The sequence below is a fragment of the Oncorhynchus mykiss genome, chromosome 26 (genome assembly GCF_057628025.1).
Source record: "Oncorhynchus mykiss isolate SJ-2025 chromosome 26, ASM5762802v1, whole genome shotgun sequence".
Taxonomy (NCBI): domain Eukaryota; kingdom Metazoa; phylum Chordata; class Actinopteri; order Salmoniformes; family Salmonidae; genus Oncorhynchus; species Oncorhynchus mykiss.
The window spans coordinates 51,102,804-51,127,452 of record NC_143047.1 but is presented as its reverse complement, the minus strand read 5'-3'; the positions used below and the strand labels follow the sequence as shown (position 1 = coordinate 51,127,452).

The 24,649-nt window shown below is 47.5% G+C and overlaps 1 protein-coding gene across 1 annotated transcript; it reads right to left on the bottom strand.

The window, feature by feature from the left end:
• Positions 1-1,111: 1,111 nt before the first annotated feature.
• On the bottom strand, positions 1,112-23,328 carry terf2 (telomeric repeat binding factor 2). The gene is made up of 13 exons (XM_090222027.1): positions 23,046-23,328; positions 19,633-19,728; positions 19,283-19,413; positions 16,156-16,242; positions 14,884-15,024; positions 10,947-11,080; positions 8,210-8,410; positions 7,128-7,344; positions 6,455-6,591; positions 5,753-6,217; positions 3,921-4,003; positions 3,801-3,844; positions 1,112-1,597 (listed from the first exon to the last, which is right to left on the bottom strand). Exons 1-13 carry the CDS (start codon positions 23,185-23,187, stop codon positions 1,439-1,441), a joined length of 2,037 nt encoding a protein of 678 aa, XP_090078153.1. The 5' UTR covers positions 23,188-23,328; the 3' UTR covers positions 1,112-1,438.
• Positions 23,329-24,649: the final 1,321 nt, after the last annotated feature.

Genomic DNA, 24,649 nt, shown 5'->3' with positions numbered 1-24,649 from the left:
AGCCAGTCCTGTGGTAACCGTTAGACCAGTCAGTAGAAACCAGTCCTGTGGTAACCGTTAGGCCAGTCAGTAGAAGCCAGTCCTGTGGTAACCGTTAGGCCAGTCAGTAGAAACCAGTCCTGTGGTAACCGTTAGACCAGTCAGTAGAAGCCAGTCCTGTGGTAACCGTTAGGCCAGTCAGTAGAAACCAGTCCTGTGGTAACCGTTAGACCAGTCAGTAGAAGCCAGTCCTGTGGTAACCGTTAGGCCAGTCAGTAGAAACCAGTCCTGTGGTAACCGTTAGACCAGTCAGTAGAAGCCAGTCCTGTGGTAACCGTTAGACCAGTCAGTAGAAGCCAGTCCTGTGGTAACCGTTAGACCAGTCAGTAGAAACCAGTCCTGTGGTAACCGTTAGACCAGTCAGTAGAAACCAGTCCTGTGGTAACCGTTAGACCAGTCAGTAGAAACCAGTCCTGTGGTAACCGTTAGGCCAGTCCTGTGGTAACCGTTAGGCCAGTCAGTAGAAGCCAGTCCTGTGGTAACCGTTAGACCAGTCAGTAGAAACCAGTCCTGTGGTAACCGTTAGGCCAGTCCTGTGGTAACCGTTAGGCCAGTCAGTAGAAGCCAGTCCTGTGGTAACCGTTAGACCAGTCAGTAGAAGCCAGTCCTGTGGTAACCGTTAGGCCAGTCAGTAGAAACCAGTCCTGTGGTAACCGTTAGACCAGTCAGTAGAAACCAGTCCTGTGGTAACCGTTAGACCAGTCAGTAGAAGCCAGTCCTGTGGTAACCGTTAGACCAGTCAGTAGAAACCAGTCCTGTGGTAACCGTTAGACCAGTCAGTAGAAGCCAGTCCTGTGGTAACCGTTAGACCAGTCAGTAGAAACCAGTCCTGTGGTAACCGTTAGACCAGTCAGTAGAAGCCAGTCCTGTGGTAACCGTTAGACCAGTCAGTAGAAGCCAGTCCTGTGGTAACCGTTAGGCCAGTCAGTAGAAGCCAGTCCTGTGGTAACCGTTAGGCCAGTCAGTAGAAGCCAGTCCTGTGGTAACCGTTAGGCCAGTCAGTAGAAACCAGTCCTGTGGTAACCGTTAGGCCAGTCAGTAGAAGCCAGTCCTGTGGTAACCGTTAGGCCAGTCAGTAGAAGAGAAGTCTTTATTTTACCAAGAAAGACAAGTGATAAAATAAAATACCTCTATAAACATGTCTAAAACAAAATGGCAGAATCAACATTTATCTTAGTCCAAAGGCCCTCTGCCCATCTTCAGCTTCCTGTTGTGATGTGCGATGGGCAAACATGTATCCTTTGTGGAAAGGAAACATCCATTCTCACAACTGGATAACGTCATCATTGTCTTGCGTAGCTCCGAGGCCCTCCAGCGTTCGAATTCGTTACTGCACCCCGTAGTAAATGTAAACGAAAAATCTAATTTCTTATTGGACAAGTTAGACGCTTTGGTCCCCTCAGACCAACTGGAGTTTCTTCATGGTTCTCCACCGATCCTTGATGTTCACGGCGGTTCGGCCCAGGAAGGGGAAAGAGGACTTTACTCTGGACCAGTTCCCCTCTCCGTAGCGCCTCACTCCCTCCTTCACCCACTCCGTCTCCTCTGCTGTCCACATCTACAGGAGGGACACAACAGAACACTCAAGGTATAGTAAACACACTGTAGGGGACAACACTTAGGGTTACCACACTTAGGGTAAACATAGTAAACACACTGCAGGGGACAACACTTAGGGTTAACATACTGTCTCCTCCAGTAGTTCTGTTGTATCCAGAACCTAAACTCACCCTCTTCCTGCCTCCTCCGGTAGTTCTGTCTCCAGAACCTAAACTCACCCTCTTCCTGCCTCCTCCGGTAGTTCTGTTGTATCCAGAACCTAAACTCACCCTCTTCCTGCCTCCTCCAGTAGTTCGGTCTCCAGAACCTAAACTCACCCTCTTCCTGCCTCCTCCGGTAATTCTGTTGTATCCAGAACCTAAACTCACCCTCTTCCTGCATCCTCCGGTAGTTCTGTTGTATCCAGAACCTAAACTCACCCTCTTCCTGCCTCCTCCGGTAATTCTGTTGTATCCAGAACCTAAACTCACCCTCTTCCTGCATCCTCCGGTAGTTCTGTTGTATCCAGAACCTAAACTCACCCTCTTCCTGCATCCTCCGGTAGTTCTGTTGTATCCAGAACCTAAACTCACCCTCTTCCTGCCTCCTCCAGTAGTTCGGTCTCCAGAACCTAAACTCACCCTCTTCCTGCCTCCTCTGGTAGTTCTGTTGTATCCAGAACCTAAACTCACCCTCTTCCTGCCTCCTCTGGTAGTTCTGTTGTATCCAGAACCTAAACTCACCCTCTTCCTGCCTCCTCTGGTAGTTCTGTCTCCAGAACCTAAACTCACCCTCTTCCTGCCTCCTCCGGTAGTTCTGTCTCCAGAACCTAAACTCACCCTCTTCCTGCCTCCTCCGGTAGTTCTGTCTCCAGAACCTAAACTCACCCTCTTCCTGCCTCCTCCGGTAGTTCTGTCTCCAGAACCTAAACTCACCCTCTTCCTGCCTCCTCCGGTAGTTCTGTCTCCAGAACCTAAACTCACCCTCTTCCTGCCTCCTCCGGTAGTTCTGTTGTATCCAGAACCTAAACTCACCCTCTTCCTGCCTTTTCCGGTAGTTCTGTCTCCAGAACCTAAACTCACCCTCTTCCTGCCTCCTCCGGTAGTTCTGTTGTATCCAGAACCTAAACTCACCCTCTTCCTGCCTCCTCCGGTAATTCTGTTGTATCCAGAACCTAAACTCACCCTCTTCCTGCATCCTCCGGTAGTTCTGTCTCCAGAACCTAAACTCACCCTCTTCCTGCCTCCTCCGGTAGTTCTGTTGTATCCAGAACCTAAACTCACCCTCTTCCTGCCTTTTCCGGTAGTTCTGTCTCCAGAACCTAAACTCACCCTCTTCCTGCCTCCTCCGGTAGTTCTGTCTCCAGAACCTAAACTCACCCTCTTCCTGCCTCCTCCGGTAGTTCTGTCTCCAGAACCTAAACTCACCCTCTTCCTGCCTCCTCCGGTAGTTCTGTCTCCAGAACCTAAACTCACCCTCTTCCTGCCTCCTCCGGTAGTTCTGTCTCCAGAACCTAAACTCACCCTCTTCCTGCCTCCTCCGGTAGTTCTGTTGTATCCAGAACCTAAACTCACCCTCTTCCTGCCTTTTCCGGTAGTTCTGTCTCCAGAACCTAAACTCACCCTCTTCCTGCCCCCTCCGGTAGTTCTGTTGTATCCAGAACCTAAACTCACCCTCTTCCTGCCTCCTCCGGTAGTTCTGTCTCCAGAACCTAAACTCACCCTCTTCCTGCCTCCTCCGGTAGTTCTGTCTCCAGAACCTAAACTCACCCTCTTCCTGCCTCCTCCGGTAGTTCTGTTGTATCCAGAACCTAAACTCACCCTCTTCCTGCCTCCTCCGGTAGTTCTGTTGTATCCAGAACCTAAACTCACCCTCTTCCTGCCTCCTCCGGTAGTTCTGTTGTATCCAGAACCTAAACTCACCCTCTTCCTGCCTCCTCCGGTAGTTCTGTTGTATCCAGAACCTAAACTCACCCTCTTCCTGCCTCCTCCGGTAGTTCTGTCTCCAGAACCTAAACTCACCCTCTTCCTGCCTCCTCCGGTAGTTCTGTTGTATCCAGAACCTAAACTCACCCTCTTCCTGCATCCTCCGCTAGTTCTGTTGTATCCAGAACCTAAACTCACCCTCTTCCTGCCTCCTCCAGTAGTTTGGTCTCCAGAACCTAAACTCACCCTCTTCCTGCCTCCTCCGGTAGTTCTGTTGTATCCAGAACCTAAACTCACCCTCTTCCTGCCTCCTCCAGTAGTACTGGCGTTGTCCTCAGAACCTAAACAAAGACAGATGTCAGAACTCCATAGTAAATCACTAGTAATAAACATTATATAGTTTTGAATCATAATTACTGTCTTTGTGAGGGGAGTCAAATAAATCCTCTTCATCGCTCCACCTATCCTTGGATTCCTTAGCAACGCTGAAGAGCTGCTTCCTGCAGATGACATCACCATTATAAAAGAGAGAAAGTCGATCAGCTGTGATCTTCAACATCATCCTCTACGGCTGAAATACATAACCATTCAGTCGGAAGTTACCATACACTCAGGTTGGAGTCATTAAAACTTGTTTTTCAACCACTCCACAAACTATAGTTTTGGCAAGTCGGTTAGGACATCTACTTTATGTGACAAGTCATTTTTCCAACGATTGTTTACAGATTATTTCACTGTATCATAATTCCAGTGGGTCAGAAGTTTACATACACTGAGTTGACTGGGCCATTTAAACAGCTTGGAAAATTCCAGAAAATGATGTCATGGCTTTAGAAGCTTCTGATAGGCTAATTGACATCATTTGAGTCAAATGGAGGTGTACCTATGGATGTATTTCAAGGCCTAGCTTCAAACTCAGTGCCTCTTTTGCTTGACATCATGGGAAAATCAAAAGAAATCAGCCAAGACTTTAGAAAATAAATTGTAGATCTCTGGTTCATCCTTGGGAGCAATTTCCAAATGCCTGAAGTTACCACGTTCATCTGTACAAACAATAGTACGCGAGTATAAACACCACGGGACCACGCAGCCGTCATGCCGCTCAGGAAGGAGATGCGTTCTGTCTCCCAGAAATGAACTTACTTTGGTGTGAAAAGTGCAAATCAATCCCAGAACAGCAGCAAAGGACCTTGTGAAGATGCTGGAGGAAACAGGTACAAAAGTATCGATATCCACAGTAAAACGAGTCCTACATCGACATAACCTGAAAGGTCGCTCAGCAAGGAAGAAGCCACTGCTCCAAAACCGCCATAAAAAAAACCAGACTACGGTTTGTAACTGCACATGGGGACAAAGATCGTACTTTTTGGAGAAATGTCCTCTGGTCTGATGAAACAAAAATAGAACTGTTTGGCCATAATGACCATCGTTATGTTTGGAGGAAAAAGAAGAGGCTTGCAAGCCGAAGAACACCATCCCAACCGTGAAGCACTGGGGTGGCAGCATCATGTTGTGGCGGTGCTTTGTTGCAGGAGGGACTGGTGCACTTCACAAAATAGATGGCATCATGAGGAGAGAAAATGATGTGGATATATTGAAGCAACATCTCAAGACATCAGTCAGGAAGTTGAAGCTTGGTCGCAAATGGGTCTTCCAAATGGACAATGACCCCAAGAATACTTCCAAAGTTGTGGCAAAATGGCTTAAGGACAACAAAGTCAAGGTATTGGAGTGGCCATCACAAAGCCCTGACCTCAATCCTATAGAAAATTTGTGGGCAGAACTGAAAAAGCGTGTGCGAGCAAGGAGGCCTACAAACCTGACTCAGTTACACCAGCTCTGTCGGGAGGAATGGGACAAAATTCACCCAACTTATTGTGGGAAGCTTGTGGAAGGCTACCCGAAACGTTTGACCCAAGTTAAACAATTTAAAGGCAATGCTTCCAAATACTAATTGAGTGTATGTAAACTTCTGACCCACTGGAAATATGCTGAAAGAAATAAAAGCTGAAATAAATAATTCTCTCTACTATTATTCTGACATTTCACATTCTTAAAATAAAGTGGTGATCCTAACTGACCTAAGACAGGGAAGTTTTACTAAGATTAAATGTCAGGAACTGTGAAAAACTGAGTTTAAATGTATTAGACTAAGGTGTATGTAAACTTCTGACTTCAACTGTATGTCTCCTACAATCACATCAGAAGGGAGAAGACAGAATGATACTCTACTATACAGTTCTACATACCACTTCAGATCAGGTCCCTTTTTACTGGTGGAGGCCTTCTGAGGGGTGGGGCTTCTCTGGTGGATGTGGCTTGTCTGAGGGGTGGGGCTTCTCTGGTGGGTGGGGCCTCTCTGGGGGGTGGGGCTTATCTGGGGGGTGTGGGTGGAGCTTCTCTGGGGGGTGTGGATTCTCTTATGTGAAGGGCTTCTCTGGGGGGTGGCGCTTCTCTGGGGGGTGTGGCTTGTCTGGGGGGTGGGGGTAGGGATTCTCTTATGTGAAGAGCTTCTCTGGGGTGTGGGGGTGGAGCTTCTCTGGGGGGTGGGGGCGGAGCCTCTCTGGGGGGTGGGGGCGGAGCCTCTCTGGGGGGTGGGGGCGGAGCTTCTCTGGGGGGTGGGGGCAGAGCCTCTCTGGGGGGTGGGGGCAGAGCCTCTCTGCTCAGGGGTGTCATCTAGAATACACACATCCTCCTCAGGGTCAGACGAGGTCCTGGAGTCAGACAGAGGTGGTATTCATTAGGGCACACCATAGCAAAACGATTTGCAATCGTTTCTTATTGGACAAGGTCAGGAAGTCCCCTCCTCTCCCTTTCAGTCAACTTCCACTTCCCTTCGTCAAACTCGTCAACTCGTGTCCCTCGTTAGAAATGTGTTAAAGAGACAGTTAAAAGGTGCTTCCATTAACACAGTACTACATGCAGGTACGTCCTTCTTGTTCCTGACTTACTCTTCGGTTATCTTGCCGGCTCCTCGTTTTCGATACTTCCGTGTCGGTGGGCTGTAGGTGGAGGTGGGGCTTAGTGGGTCCGCCCGGCTGACTGACTCCTCCCCGTTGGATACTGATTCTCGAGAGGCCGTAGAATCCTACACACCAGAGTTATAATATGAGGTAATGAGTCCTACACACCAGAGTTAAAATATGAGGTAATGAGTCCTACACACCAGGGTTATAATATGAGGTAATGAGTCCTGCAAACCAGGGTTATAATATGAGGTAATGATTCCTACACACCAGAGTTAAAATATGAGGTAATGAGTCCTACACACCAGAGTTAAAATATGAGGTAATGAGTCCTGCAAACCAGGGTTATAATATGAGGTAATGATTCCTACACACCAGAGTTAAAATATGAGGTAATGAGTCCTGCAAACCAGGGTTATAATATGAGGTAATGATTCCTACACACCAGAGTTAAAATATGAGGTAATGAGTCCTGCACACCAGGGTTAAGAGTCAATTCAAGAAGTTTGTTCAAATTCAATCCATGAACATAATGACTCCATTAAACCCTATTCCTCCTGCTCTCTTCTCTCACCATCATCAATCCACCAAGTGATTCATTAACAACTCACAGGAAGACAGACATTAAACCCCTATTCCTCCTGCTCTCTTCCCTCACCTGGCTGTCTGGCTCCATAACCAGCCTGGCTATGGTATGAGGCCAGCCTCGGCTCTTCCACTGGGGGCCTGGTGCCAGGACAGCAGGGGGAACCAGGTCAGCAGGGGGAACCAGGTCAGCAGAGGGAACCAGGTCAGCAGGGGAAGCCTCCATTGGACTGTCGGACTCTCTCTGGGACCTAGGGACGTCCTGCTCCAACACAGCGTCTGAGCCCTGCCTGGGGTCATTTCAGATTCAGGTTTACCAGGGGTCACTCCCAATACACTTTAACAATGAAAAGAGACAGACACACAGTGGACACAACGTCAACAACATTAAAACTAGACAAACTGGGGAGCAGAACAGTCCATAGGACCAGCCTGGAGAAATACACTCTGTTTGGGATGACAAGGAGTGAAACAGACTGGTACCCAGGCTACCATAGGACAGGAAGCAGCAGGGTAGTGATATGACTGGTTCCCAGGCTCCCATAGGACAGGAAGCAGCAGGGTAGTGATAAGACTGGTTCCCAGGCTCCCATAGGACAGGAAGCAGCAGGGTAGTGATATGACTGGTTCCCAGGCTACCATAGGACAGGAAGCAGCAGGGTAGTGATATGACTGGTTCCCAGGCTCCCATAGGACAGGAAGCAGCAGGGTAGTGATATCACTGGTACCCAGGCTCCCATAGGACAGGAAGCAGCAGGGTAGTGATATGACTGGTACCCAGGCTCCCATAGGACAGGAAGCAGCAGGGTAGTGATATCACTGGTTCCCAGGCTCCCATAGGACAGGAAGCAGCAGGGTAGTGATATGACTGGTACCCAGGCTCCCATAGGACAGGAAGCAGCAGGGTAGTGATATCACTGGTTCCCAGGCTCCCATAGGACAGGAAGCAGCAGGGTAGTGATATGACTGGTTCCCAGGCTACCATAGGACAGGAAGCAGCAGGGTAGTGATAAGACTGGTTCCCAGGCTACCATAGGGGGGTGATATGACTGGTTCCCAGGCTACCATAGGACAGAAAGCAGCAGGGTAGTGATATGACTGGTTCCCAGGCTACCATAGGACAGGAAGCAGAAGGGTAGTGATTTGATTGACAACCTGGGGCTTTCAGAGAGGTGCAGGAGAGGTTCCTCTTGGTCCACAGCAGCACCTCCTTTTCCTGCGTTCTCCTCCATCACCTCCCTTTCCACCTCCTCCTCCAGCTCGGCAAAGGTCATGGGCTCCCTCAGCTCCTCGGCCAGGGCTGTATAAACGGCCATCAGCTGGCTGCGGGTCAGCAGGACGCCACCGGGGGGAGGACTGGAGGGAGAGAGAGAGGGAGGCAGTTTAGACTGGGAGGACTGGAGGGAGAGAGAGAGGTAGAGGTAGTTTAGACTGGGAGGACTGGAGGGAGAGAGAGAGGTAGAGGTAGTTTAGACTGGGAGGACTGGAGGGAGAGAGAGAGGTAGAGGTAATTTAGACTGGGAGGACTGGAGGGAGAGAGAGAGGTAGAGGTAGTTTAGACTGGGAGGACTGGAGGGAGAGAGAGAGGTAGAGGTAGTTTAGACTGGGAGGACTGGAGGGAGAGAGAGAGGTAGAGGTAGTTTAGACTGGGAGGACTGGAGGGAGAGAGAGAGGCAGTTTAGACTGGGAGGACTGGAGGGAGAGAGAGAGGTAGTTTAGACTGGGAGGACTGGAGGGAGAGAGAGAGGTAGAGGTAGTTTAGACTGGGAGGACTGGAGGGAGAGAGAGAGGTAGAGGTAGTTTAGACTGGGAGGACTGGAGGGAGAGAGAGAGGTAGAGGTAGTTTAGACTGGGAGGACTGGAGGGAGAGAGAGGGAGAGGCAGTTTAGACTGGGAGGACTGGAGGGAGAGAGAGGGAGGCAGTTTAGACTGGGAGGACTGGAGGGAGAGAGAGAGAGGGAGGCAGTTTAGACTGGGAGGACTGGAGGGAGAGAGAGGGAGGGAGGCAGTTTAGACTGGGAGGACTGGAGGGAGAGAGGGAGAGGCAGTTTAGACTGGGAGGACTGGAAGGAGAGAGGGAGTCAGTTTAGACTGGGAGGACTGGAGGGAGAGAGAGGGAGGGAGAGAGGGAGTCAGTTTAGACTGGGAGGACTGGAGGGAGAGAGAGAGAGGGAGGCAGTTTAGACTGGGAGGACTGGAGGGAGAGAGAGAGGTAGAGGTAGTTTAGACTGGGAGGACTGGAGGGAGAGAGAGAGGTAGAGGTAATTTAGACTGGGAGGACTGGAGGGAGAGAGAGAGAGGGAGGCAGTTTAGACTGGGAGGACTGGAGGGAGAGAGGGAGAGGCAGTTTAGACTGGGAGGACTGGAAGGAGAGAGAGGGAGAGGCAGTTTAGACTGGGAGGACTGGAGGGAGAGAGAGGGAGAGAGAGAGGGAGGCAGTTTAGACTGGAGGGACTGGAGGGAGAGAGAGAGGGAGTCAGTTTAGACTGGGAGGACTGGAAGGAGAGAGAGGGAGAGGCAGTTTAGACTGGGAGGACTGGAGGGAGAGAGAGAGGTAGAGGTAGTTTAGACTGGGAGGACTGGAGGGAGAGAGAGAGGGAGGCAGTTTAGACTGGGAGGACTGGAAGGAGAGAGAGGGAGAGAGAGAGGGAGGCAGTTTAGACTGGGAGGACTGGAAGGAGAGAGAGGGAGAGGCAGTTTAGACTGGAGGGACTGGAGGGAGAGAGAGAGAGGGAGGCAGTTTAGACTGGGAGGACTGGAGGGAGAGAGAGAGAGGGAGGCAGTTTAGACTGGAGGGAGAGATCAAGGTAGGTTGTATTCATTAGGTCACACCAGAGCAAAATGTAATGCAACAGAAAACAAAAACAAGCGTTTGTTATTGAACAAGTCCAGACAGTCCCTCCCTGTTTCAGTCAGTTTTCTTCCGTTTGGTGCCTCATGAACATGACCCAGGTGTTCCCATGCTAATGAACGGCATCTTTACTTAAAGAAACCACTCATCTTCCAGGGTTTACTGGATAGCAGCCATTCGATGGTAAACATCTGAACAAACAGATTGGTGACTACTTGAAGAGAGGAATGAAGGTTGTACTTCAATGTTAAAGTTCTCTAATCAAGTTGTCGACCTCAGTGAGTATTGGGAGTTTTGGCAAATTCACCCGACAAGTACAGAGACAAAACAAACAATATGTCACTGTCCCAATACTGGTGGGGCCCCCTGTATATCTACACACTGTGGGGGCCCCCTGTATATCTACACACTGTGGAGCCCCCTGTATATCTACACACTGTGGGGGCCCCCTGTATATCTACACACTGTGGGGCCCCCTGTATATCTACACACTGTGGGGCCCCCTGTATATCTACACACTATGGGGCCCAATACTGGTGGAGCCCCCTGTATATCTACACACTGCGGGGGCCCCTGTATATCTACACACTGTGGAGCCCCCTGTATATCTACACACTGTGGAGCCCCCTGTATATCTACACACTGTGGGGGCCCCCTGTATATCTACACACTGTGGGGGCCCCCTGTATATCTACACACTGTGGGGGCCCCCTGTATATCTACACACTGTGGAGCCCCCTGTATATCTACACACTGTGGGGGCCCCCTGTATATCTACACACTGTGGGGCCCCCTGTATATCACACACTGTGGGGCCCCCTGTATATCACACACTGTGGGGCCCCCTGTATATCCACACACTGTGGGGCCCCCTGTATATCCACACACTGTGGAGCCCCCTGTATATCCACACACTGTGGGGCCCAATAACCTTTAGGGTCTAGGCTCGGTAACTGGAAATCATGTTGTCACAATAACTGAACTAAAAGTGCTTTCTAAAGTCCATGTATATGATTGATTGACATCGGATCAATAAGCTACCTGGGTTTGTGTCTGGATGTCTTCTCCTCTGTTGCTGGTAGAAGGTGGTCCTCTGGCTGAGGGTCTGAGGGACAGTCTCCTTCCTCTGCATCCTGTCCTGCATCCCGTCTCTTCACCACCAGCTGTCTGGCAGCCTGATATTCACACAGACAGATCTCAGTTCAGTTAGGAACAGTGGGTTAGGGAGACAGATCTCAGTTCAGTTAGGAACAGTGGGTTAGGGAGACAGATCTCAGTTCAGTTAGGAACAGTGGGTTAGGGAGACAGATCTCAGTTCAGTTAGGAACAGTGGGTTAGGGAGACATATCTCAGTTCAGTTAGGAACAGTGGGTTAGGGAGTCAGATCTCAGTTCAGTTAGGAACAGTGGGTTAGGGAGACAGATCTCAGTCCAGGTCAGGAACAGTGGGTTATGGAGACATATCGCAGTCCAGGTTAGGAACAGTGGGTTAGGGAGACAGATCTCAGTTCAGGTCAGGAACAGTGGGTTATGGAGACAGATCTCAGTTCAGTTAGGAACAGTGATTTAGGGAGGCAGATCTCAGTCCAGGTCAGAAACAGTGGGTTATGGAGACAGATCTCAGTTCAGTTAGGAACAGTGGGTTAGGGAGACATATCTCAGTTCAGGTCAGGAACAGTGGGTAATAGGGAGACAGATCTCAGTTCAGGTCAGGAACAGTGGGTTATAGGGAGACAGATCTCAGTTCAGTTAGGAACAGTGGGTTATAGGGAGACAGATCTCAGTTCAGGTCAGGAACAGTGGGTTATAGGGAGACAGATCTCAGTTCAGGTCAGGAACAGTGGGTTATAGGGAGACAGATCTCAGTTCAGGTCAGGAACAGTGGGTTATAGGGAGACAGATCTCAGTTCAGTTAGGAACAGTGGGTTAGGGAGACAGATCTCAGTTCAGGTCAGGAACAGTGGGTTATAGGGAGACAGATCTCAGTTCAGGTCAGGAACAGTGGGTTATAGGGAGACAGATCTCCTCAGTTCAGGTTAGGAACAGTGGGTTATAGGGAGACAGATCTCAGTTTAGGTCAGGAACAGTGGGTTAGGGAGACAGATCTCAGTTCAGGTCAGGAACAGTGGGTTATAGGGAGACAGATCTCCTCAGTCCAGGTTAGGAACAGTGGGTTATAGGGAGACAGATCTCAGTTCAGTCAGGAACAGTGGGTTATAGGGAGACAGATCTCAGTTCAGGTCAGGAACAGTGGGTTATAGGGAGACAGATCTCAGTTCAGTTAGGAACAGTGGGTTAGGGAGACAGATCTCAGTTCAGGTCAGGAACAGTGGGTTAGGGAGGCAGATCTCAGTTCAGTTAGGAACAGTGGGTTAGGGAGGCAGATCTCAGTCCAGGTTAGGAACAGTGGGTTAGGGAAACAGAGAGCTCCTAGTATTTAGTTAGCTACTAGTTAGTTACTAGTTAGCTACTAGTTAGCTACTAGTTAGTTACAGTACAACTGAATAGGTACTAACACATTAGCCCAAACAGTTAAAACAGAATCTACGTAGAGGTTGTGTCCCTAATGTTCCCTGATCACTACACTATATCTGGAGAGAGGACACAGCCAGACTGATGCTGAGGTAATACACTACACTATATATGGAGAGGGGACACAGCCAGACTGATGCTGAGGTAATACACTACACTATATATGGAGAGGGGACACAGCCAGACTGATGCTGAGGTAATACACTACACTATATATGGAGAGAGGACACAGCCAGACTGATGCTGAGGTAATACACTACACTATATATGGAGAGGGGACACAGCCAGACTGATGCTGAGGTAATACACTACACTATATATGGAGAGAGGACACAGCCAGACTGATGCTGAGGTAATACACTACACTATATCTGGAGAGGGGACACAGCCAGACTGATGCTGAGGTAATACACTACACTATATATGGAGAGAGGACACAGCCAGACTGATGCTGAGGTACTACACTACACTATATATGGAGAGAGGACACAGCCAGACTGATGCTGAGGTAATACACTACACTATATATGGAGAGAGGACACAGCCAGACTGATGCTGAGGTAATACACTACACTATTTCTGGAGAGAGGACACAGCCAGACTGATGCTGAGGTAATACACTACACTATATCTGGAGAGAGGACACAGCCAGACTGATGCTGAGGTAATACACTACACTATATATGGAGAGAGGACACAGCCAGACTGATGCTGAGGTAATACACTACACTATATCTGGAGAGAGGACACAGCCAGACTGATGCTGAGGTAATACACTACACTATATCTGGAGAGAGGACACAGCCAGACTGATGCTGAGGTAATACACTACACTATATCTGGAGAGAGGACACAGCCAGACTGATGCTGAGGTAATACACTACACTATATCTGGAGAGAGGACACAGCCAGACTGATGCTGAGGTAATACACTACACTATATATGGAGAGAGGACACAGCCAGACTGATGCTGAGGTAATACACTACACTATATCTGGAGAGGGGACACAGCCAGACTGATGCTGAGGTAATACACTACACTATATATGGAGAGAGGACACAGCCAGACTGATGCTGAGGTAATACACTACACTATATATGGAGAGAGGACACAGCCAGACTGATGCTGAGGTAATACACTACACTATATCTGGAGAGGGGACACAGCCAGACTGATGCTGAGGTAATACACTACACTATATATGGAGAGGGGACACAGCCAGACTGATGCTGAGGTAATACACTACACTATATATGGAGAGGGGACACAGCCAGACTGATGCTGAGGTAATACACTACACTCACTATATATGGAGAGGGGACACAGCCAGACTGATGCTGAGGTAATACACTACATATGGAGAGGGGACACAGCCAGACTGATGCTGAGGTAATACACTACACTATATATGGAGAGGGGACACAGCCAGACTGATGCTGAGGTAATACACTACACTATATATGGAGAGGGGACACAGCCAGACTGATGCTGAGGTAATACACTACACTATATATGGAGAGAGGACACAGCCAGACTGATGCTGAGGTAATACACTACACTATATATGGAGAGGGGACACAGCCAGACTGATGCTGAGGTAATACACTACACTATATATGGAGAGGGGACACAGCCAGACTGATGCTGAGGTAATACACTACACTATATATGGAGAGGGGACACAGCCAGACTGATGCTGAGGTAATACACTACACTATATATGGAGAGGGGACACAGCCAGACTGATGCTGAGGTAATACACTACACTATATATGGAGAGAGGACACAGCCAGACTGATGCTGAGGTAATACACTACACTATATATGGAGAGAGGACACAGCCAGACTGATGCTGAGGTAATACACTACACTATATCTGGAGAGGGGACACAGCCAGACTGATGCTGAGGTAATACACTACACTATATATGGAGAGGGGACACAGCCAGACTGATGCTGAGGTAATACACTACACTATATATGGAGAGGGGACACAGCCAGACTGATGCTGAGGTAATACACTACACTATATATGGAGAGGGGACACAGCCAGACTGATGCTGAGGTAATACACTACACTATATATGGAGAGGGGACACAGCCAGACTGATGCTGAGGTAATACACTACACTATATATGGAGAGGGGACACAGCCAGACTGATGCTGAGGTAATACACTACACTATATATGGAGAGGGGACACAGCCAGACTGATGCTGAGGTAATACACTACACTATATATGGAGAGGGGACACAGCCAGACTGATGCTGAGGTAATACACTACACTATATATGGAGAGGGGACACAGCCAGACTGATGCTGAGGTAATACACTACACTATATATGGAGAGGGGACACAGCCAGACTGATGCTGAGGTAATACACTACACTATATATGGAGAGGGGACACAGCCAGACTGATGCTGAGGTAATACCACACGTACCCTGGACAGGAAAGGATGAGAGAAGGGAAACAGGCTCTGACAGAACTGCAGCATCTCCTGTTTAAACTGCTGGTAGGTGACCTGCTGCAGGACTGAATGATCACTGCTCCTCTTGTTGACCAGCCCCAGGAAGATCGCTTTCTGGAAGACACATAACCCCCCCACATCAGCCTCTGGAGACATTACCCCTCCCCCCCACATCAGCCTCTGGAGACATTACCCCTCCCCCATCAGCCTCTGGAGACATTACCCCCCCACCCCATCTGCCTCTGGAGACATTACCCCTCCACATCAGCCTCTGGAGACATTACCCCCCCACATCAGCCTCTGGAGACATTACCCCCCCACCCCATCTGCCTCTGGAGACATTGCCTCTGGAGACATTACCCCTCCACATCAGCCTCTGGAGACATTACCCCCCCACATCAGCCTCTGGAGACATTACCCCCCCCCCCATCAGCCCCTGGAGACATTATCCCCCCCCATCAGCACCTGGAGACATTATCCCAGATCTCAGGTTAACAGACAGACAGGTCTCTCTGTCCCGTTCCTCAGGGTGACAGACAGACAGGTCTAAATGTCTCTGTCCTGTTCCTCAGGTTGACAGACAGACAGGTCTCTTTGTCCCGTTCCTCAGGGTTAACAGACAGACAGGTCTAAATGTCTCTGTCCCTCAGGTTAACAGACAGACAGGTCTAAATGTCTCTGTCCCGTTCCTCAGGTTAACAGACAGACAGGTCTAAATGTCTCTGTCCCGTTCCTCAGGTTAACAGACAGACAGGTCTAAATGTCTCTGTCCCTCAGGTTAACAGACAGACAGGTCTAAATGTCTCTGTCCCGTTCCTCAGGGTTAACAGACAGACAGGTCTAAATGTCTCTGTCCCTCAGGTTAACAGACAGACAGGTCTAAATGTCTCTGTCCCGTTCCTCAGGTTAACAGACAGACAGGTCTAAATGTCTCTGTCCCGTTCCTCAGGTTAACAGACAGACAGGTCTAAATGTCTCTGTCCCTCAGGTTAACAGACAGACAGGTCTAAATGTCTCTGTCCCGTTCCTCAGGTTAACAGACAGACAGGTCTAAATGTCTCTGTCCCGTTCCTCAGGTTAACAGACAGACAGGTCTAAATGTCTGTCCCGTTCCTCAGGTTAACAGACAGACAGGTCTAAATGTCTGTCCCGTCCCTCAGGTTAACAGACAGCTGGGTTTAAATGTCTCTCTGTACTGTTCGTATTGTTGCCATCGTCTCTCTAAGAGTTTAGGAGTTAGCTCACCTTTCCAACCTTGCTTTTGGGGAAGTATTTCATCAAAACCTCCTTGGCTTTGTCAAAGGCCTGGTTCTTAATGCACACAATCACCAACTACAGAGAAAAACACAACAGGGTTCACCGTTATAATGATGTCAGAACAACAGGGTTCACCGTTATAATGATGTCAGGATGCACAACAGGGTTCACAGTTATAATGTCAGAACAACATGGCAGAATACAACTACACCAGAATGAGAAGGGGAAGACACAAACAGACAATTACACCAGAACGAGAAGACATGAACGGACAATTACACCAGAACGAGAAGACATGAACGGACAATTACACCAGAACGAGAAGACATGAACGGACAATTACACCAGAACGAGAAGACATGAACGGACAATTACACCAGAACGAGAAGGGGAAGACATGAACGGACAATTACACCAGAACGAGAAGACATGAACGGAAAATTACACCAGAACGAGAAGGAGAGGACATGAACGGACAACTACACCAGAACGAAAAGGAGAAGACATGAACGGACAATTACACCAGAACGAGAAGACAAGAACGGACAATTACACCAGAACGAGAAGGGGAAGACATGAACGGACAACTACACCAGAATGAGAAGACATGAACGGACAATTACACCAGAACGAGAAGACAAGAACGGACAATTACACCAGAACGAGAAGGGGAAGACATGAACGGACAACTACACCAGAACGAGAAGACATGAACGGACAATTACACCAGAATGAGAAGACATGAACGGACAATTACACCAGGACGAGAAGGGGAAGACATGAACAGACAATTAAACCAGGACGAGAAGGAGAAGACATGAACGGACAACTACACCAGAACGAGAAGGAGAAGACATGAACGGACAAATACACCAGAATGAGAAGACATGAACGGACAATTACACCAGAACGAGAAGGGGAAGACATGAACGGACAATTACACCAGAATGAAAAGACATGAACAGACAATTACACCAGAATGAGAAGGGGAAGACATGAACGGACAACTACACCAGAACGAGAAGACATGAACGGACAATTACACCAGAATGAGAAGACATGAACGGACAATTACACCAGGACGAGAAGGGGAAGACATGAACGGACAATTACACCAGGACGAGAAGGGGAAGACATGAACGGACAATTACACCAGGACGAGAAGGAGAAGACATGAACGGACAACTACACCAGAACGAGAAGGAGAAGACATGAACGGACAAATACACCAGAATGAGAAGACATGAACGGACAATTACACCAGAATGAGAAGACATGAACAGACAACTACACCAGAACGAGAAGGGGAAGACATGAACGGACAATTACACCAGAATGAGAAGACATGAACAGACAATTAGACCAGAATGAGAAGGGGAAGACATGAACGGACAACTACACCAGAATGAGAAGACATGAACAGACAATTACACCAGAATGAGAAGGGGAAGACATGAACGGACAATTACACCAGAACGAGAAGACATGAACGGAAAATTACACCAGAACGAGAAGGAGAGGACATGAACGGACAACTACACCAGAACGAAAAGGAGAAGACATGAACGGACAATTACACCAGAACGAGAAGACAAGAACGGACAATTACACCAGAACGAGAAGGGGAAGACATGAACGGACAACTACACCAGAACGAGAAGACATGAACGGACAATTACACCAGAATGAGAAGACATGAACGGACAATTACACCAGGACGAGAAGGGGAAGACATGAACAGACAATTACACCAGGACGAGAAGGAGAAGACATGAACGGACAACTACACCAGAACGAGAAGGAGAAGACATGAACGGACAAATACACCAGAATGAGAAGACATGAACGGACAATTACACCAGAACGAGAAGGGGAAGACATGAACGGACAATTACACCAGAATGAGAAGACATGAACAGACAATTACACCAGAATGAGAAGGGGAAGACATGAACGGACAACTACACCAGAACGAGAAGACATGAACGGACAATTACACCAGAATGAGAAGACATGAACGGACAATTACACCAGGACGAGAAGGGGAAGACATGAACGGACAATTACACCAGGACGAGAAGGAGAAGACATGAACGGACAACTACACCAGAACGAGAAGGAGAAGACATGAACGGACAAATACACCAGAATGAGAAGACATGAACAGACAATTACACCAGAATGAGAAGACATGAACAGACAACTACACCAGAACGAGAAGGGGAAGACATGAACGGACAATTACACCAGAATGAGAAGACATGAACAGACAATTACACCAGAATGAGAAGGGGAAGACATGAACGGACAACTACACCAGAATGAGAAGACATGAACAGACAATTACACCAGAATGAGAAGGGGAAGACATGAACGGACAACTACACCAGAACGAGAAGACATGAACGGACAATTACACCAGAATGAGAAGACATGAACGGACAATTACACCAGGACGAGAAGGGGAAGACATGAACGGACAATTACACCAGGACGAGAAGGAGAAGACATGAACGGACAACTACACCAGAACGAGAAGGAGAAGACATGAACGGACAAATACACCAGAATGAGAAGACATGAACGGACAATTACACCAGAATGAGAAGACATGAACGGACAATTACACCAGAATGAGAAGACATGAACAGACAACTACACCAGAACGAGAAGGGGAAGACATGAACGGACAATTACACCAGAACGAGAAGACATGAACAGACAATTACACCAGAATGAGAAGGGGAAGACATGAACGGACAATTACACCAGAACGAGAAGGGGAAGACATGAACGGACAATTACACCAGAACGAAAAGGGGAAGACATGAACGGACAATTACACCAGAACGAGAAGACATGAACGGACAAATAGGTGTGCAATTCACTACAGTGCACAATAGTGTTGACCACAGTCCACGGTGTCATCTTATAACGGGGGACCGTTTCAACGGGGGACCAATCAATGACTGAATACACACAGTGTATCGGGTTTCAACGGGGGACCAATCAATGACTACACACAGTGTATCGGGTTTCAACGGGGGACCAATCAATGACTACACACAGTGTATCGGGTTTCAACAGGAGACCAATCAGTGTGGCCAGATCTCACCATCTCTCTGACAGACTTCTGTACTCTCTCCAAGTCTTTCTGGGGAACCGGCAACTCGTCGCGGATGCTGTCCAAAACGCTCAGAGCCGACTCCAGTGGCGTGAGGTCCTCCTGAGGGTCAAACGAGAAGTCTGTGGACGGCAAGAGAACAACTGTGTCAGTGATCTCAGACTTGATTTCCAAAAGACACGGCTAGCTAGCTATAAGGAACAGCAGATTCTGGAACTTGGGGTCATTTCAGGTGTCTCTGATTTTCAACAGGGAATGAATATTAGTTTGTACTGTTACATAGATAGTGTTGTTATGTAGCTAGCTAGGAAGTTACTTCATGTTTAACTCTAAACTCTCACCGAGTTTGTCACCGTCATTTATCCTGGTGAGGAACTGTATTGCTCGAATCTTCTTGGGTGTGGCGTCGTTGGCTTCCAACGGCCGAACCAGATGACCTGAAATAGGATGTTGTTGGATAAATGTGTTAGCTAGCGTCTATTAAATGGGGCTAACTGCTTTAGCGCCTGTTGACGATAGGCTCCTCTGACCGGGGGCGTTTTGTTAGGAGGCCGAGCCCCCTGACACTCTAAACAGTAACATCATCGCTCACCGCCAGTTCTGGAAACATACGGAACGGTACTTTCACATCAGTGAGAAATCATTTTCAAAAAACAAAAGGTTCAATTACTACACACCTTTATAGGGTTTGTTTTCCCACACGGTCATACCTCCATGTTCCAGCTTCTACCCCCAAGCCATCAGACTGCTGAACAGCTTCTACCCCCAAGCCATCAGACTGCTGAACAGCTTCTACCCCCAAGCCATCAGACTCCTGAACAGCTTCTACCCCAAAGCGATCAGACTGCTGAACAGCTTCTACCCCCAAGCCATCAGACTGCTGAACAGCTTCTCCCCCCAAGCCATCAGACTGCTGAACAGCTTCTACCCCCAAGCCATCAGACTGCTGAACAGCTTCTACCCCCAAGCCATCAGACTCCTGAACAGCTTCTACCCCCAAGCCATCAGACTGCTGAACAGCTTCTACCCCCAAGCCATCAGACTGCTGAACAGCTTCTACCCCCAAGCCATCAGACTGCTGAACAAGCTTCTACCCCCAAGCCATCAGACTGCTGAACAGCTTCTACCCCCAAGCCATCAGACTCCTGAACAGCTTCTATCCCCAAGCCATCAGACTGCTGAACAGCTTCTACCCCCAAGCCATCAGACTGCTGAACAGCTTCTACCCCCAAGCCATCAGACTGCTGAACAGCTTCTACCCCCCAAGCCATCAGACTGCTGAACAGCTTCTACCCCCCAAGCCATCAGACTGCTGAACAGCTTCTACCCCAAAGCCATCAGACTGCTGAACAGCTTCTACCCCCAAGCCATCAGACTCCTGAACAGCTTCTACCCCCAAGCCATCAGACTCCTGAACAGCTTCTATCCCCAAGCCATCAGACTGCTGAACAGCTTCTACCCCCAAGCCATCAGACTCCTGAACAGCTTCTATCCCCAAGCCATCAGACTCCTGAACAGCTTCTACCCCCAAGCCATCAGACTGCTGAACAGCTTCTACCCCCAAGCCATCAGACTGCTGAACAGCTTCTCCCCCCAAGCCATCAGACTGCTGAACAGCTTCTACCCCCCCAAGCCATCAGACTGCTGAACAGCTTCTACCCCCCAAGCCATCAGACTGCTGAACAGCTTCTCCCCCCAAGCCATCAGACTGCTGAACAGCTTCTACCCCCAAGCCATCAGACTGCTGAACAGCTTCTCCCCCCAAGCCATCAGACTGCTGAACAGCTTCTACCCCCAAGCCATCAGACTCCTGAACAGCTTCTACCCCCAAGCCATCAGACTGCTGAACAGCTTCTCCCCCCACACACACACACTTTAACACTGTTAATGATCTATCCTGATTGCCTGGTCACTTTTATCCCAACCTTCCTACACATTATTTTATTGTGTTAGTATTTCATTAAAGTCTACACCAGTAGTTGGGAACGGGCTCCTAAGTAAGAATATCACGTTAAAGTCTACACCAGTTGTTGGGAACGGGCTCCTAAGTAAGAATATCACGTTAAAGTCTACACCAGTTGTTGGGAACGGGCTCCTAAGTAAGAATATCACATTAAAGTCTACACCAGTTGTTGGGAACGGGCTCCTAAGTAAGAATTTCACATTAAAGTCTACACCAGTTGTTGGGAACGGGCTCCTAAGTAAGAATATCACATTAAAGTCTACACCAGTTGTTGGGAACGGGCTCCTAAGTAAGAATATCACATTAAAGTCTACACCAGTTGTTGGGAACGGGCTCCTAAGTAAGAATATCACATTAAAATCTACACCAGTTGTTGGGAACGGGCTCCTAAGTAAGAATATCACATTAAAGTCTACACCAGTTGTATTCTGTATGTTTATTTAACCTTTATTTAACTGGGCAAGTCAGTTAAGAACAAATTCTTATTTACAATGACGGCCTACCCCGGGCCAAACCCAGACGACGCTGGGCCAATTGTTCGCCACCCTATGGCACTCCCATTCACGGCCAGTTGTCATACAGGTTGTGACCAATACAATTGGATTTGGATTTGATGAGCCATCTAGTGTGTTCCGAACACCTGTGTGTAAGCCTAAAAGCCCATTTAAATGTGGTCGTATGGAGGGTGTGACGCAATAGCGGTACTTCTGGGGCACGCAGAGGCCAAATCAAGCCCCGTACCGCGTCGCCGTGAGCCTCTCAAATGTTGTAACAATGCGGAGGGCTCTGTATAGTTCTGCATGTTCGGAACACGCTAGATGGCTCATCAGCGTGTATTGGTCACAACCTGTATGACGGTAGGTGGGGGCGGTACAGTCCCGTGTAAACACAAACTAACTTCCTTCACAATATCTCTGCACCGCTAAGTGCAGCGCAGCCTAGTGGTTAGAGCGTTGAACTTGTAACCAAAAGGCTGTAAGATCAAATCCCTGAGCTGACAAGGTAAAAATCTGTCCTTCTGCCCCTGAACAAGGCAGTTAACCCACTGTTCCCCGGTAGGCAGTAATTGTAAATAAGAATTTGTTCTTAACTGACCTGCCTGGTAAAATAAATATCAAATGAGTGTAGTTAACTCAGCATTTCCCAAACTCGGTCCTGGAAAGCCTTTAGTACATAAACGCAACAGAACGTTAAATGAACTAAAACTGTGCTGTACTGAACGACCAAATGAAAAACGGTGAGGGGTTGTAGCTTCAAAAACGCACCGCTTGTCTTTAACAAAGACAAGTCACTGCTTCAAATCAAACTGACACACCGAACGGACCAAACTAGTCTGTTCAAGGCACGTTTTGGGGAAAACGTCTCGTTCAGTACAAAACGCTCAGCACCGTAGCAAACGTTGAAACGAAATGAACGCACCCCCGCAGGTTTAGTTTATGTCCTTGCGCTACACAGCTGATTCAGATAATAAATCATGAGTTGATTTAAGGTTATTTAAATCAGCTGTGTGGTGCTAAAGTTAGGACCAAAAACTAACCTGTTCACCGGGGGATCTACTGGTCCAGCTCACAGTCAACGTTACCACACAGTTAGCTAACATATCTAACTAGCTGGGTATCACGTTGTATAAAACTAAAAGTTTATAAGCATATCTAGCTAAACAAACTGTTAACACGGGAGTTAATTATTAATTAACTATTTTAGGCAGAGACGGTATTAGAAACCTGTATTGGGTTCGCGTAGATGCTAACGTTAGTTAGCTAACTGCATGTGTGAGAAAACGTTACTAACATTGAAGGATGTCTCTGATCTCACAGAAATCACTGTCCTGTTCATTCCTGAACGCCTCAAACGCCACAGATATATAATAATCCACTATCCACCGATTAACAACACACTCCACATCTAGTCCGCGGTCCGCACTCGACTCCATGTTGCCGCCACATCAACAACGTAAACAAACCGATGTATATTTCATCTGCCGCGCTGGTTAGTGTTCAGTCAAACTTCCGTCTGTCCGCATTTCGCTCACCTTACGCCCACCTACGCTCACATTACGCACCACGTCAATGACGTCATCGCGGCAAACCGAGTACCATTCATTTAGAATAGTGTTGTTTTCTTATCACGGTCCTTAATTTATGAACACAATTTTTCTCCACACAGATATTATATATGGAATAATCGGGCTATATTGTATAAAAATACTTCTTTGTTTTTAGAATATTGGTTCCGAAATAATTTCCTATGGGTGAGCCAACTGGTCAATGCAGAGGGTCTTTTACTCAGTTATAAGGAATTCTGATCCCTTTACAAGGTCCCTGTAACACCAGAATCCAAGCAGTACATCTCTCCACAATAGTGTAAAATCTTCATAAATGTGTTCAATTATAAACCTACTGATGTCTTGCATGAATACAATGCCAAAAAATATGCAACACTGTTTCTGGTTGGTCATTACAAAAGTTTGAGTTGATGTTTTCCTTAAACTTCTTCATATAGTTGTTGGCAGGATAATATTTATGAATCATTTTAAAGGAAACTTCCTTAATTTTGTTAACAAGTAGGTGTATGTGTGTGGCAACATCCAAACTTTTTTTCCAGCAGATATTATCAATACATCCATTCCAATAAGGCATGACATAAGGCATGACATAAGGCATGACATAAGGTATAGATACAACATCACATTTGTGCAAGATTTAAAAGGGAGCAAACAAGCTTTCTTCCATTCAATTTCAGTAATATATGCATTCCGGAAGAATTTCCCTCTAGGAGGGATCTTGTTCGAGTTAAAGTTATCTTAAGAATGTATTACATTTCTTATCCAGCAGGGGGCAACCTCTTAACATTCATTGTGCATCTATCCTGACATGTTCTCCAAAGCAAAAATGCGATTTAATTAATGAAGTCCTGAAGGTATTGGTTTGAATACAGAATTACATTCTTACTGTATTCTTACAACTATCGTAGGTTTATACAATTGTAACCCCTGACCTTATTTTAGGTACTTACATTTTTGAAACTCAATTCATGTTTCTTCAGTTAAAATATACGTGTAGTGATGTCCTATGTATTTTTGTTGTTGTATTATAATATATAATAATATATACCATTGATTTAGTGAAGACAGAGACAGTTGGTCATGGCTAGAAGGGATCCAGCATTTGTCAGACGTAACGTCAGATTTGATTTATTTTAGCAGGTTAGGAGAAATACGCGGCTGGTTGCTGCGTTTGTTTGCCGCGCTCGATTTAAAGGCAGTCTTTAGATTTCTTGGTGTCCGTCATTGATTCTTGAATAATCTGATTTATATGAATCTAATATTAATATTATCTTATCAGATTCAAATTCAGTGCATATTGGTTCACATCCACACGTTTTTGCACAGGGCA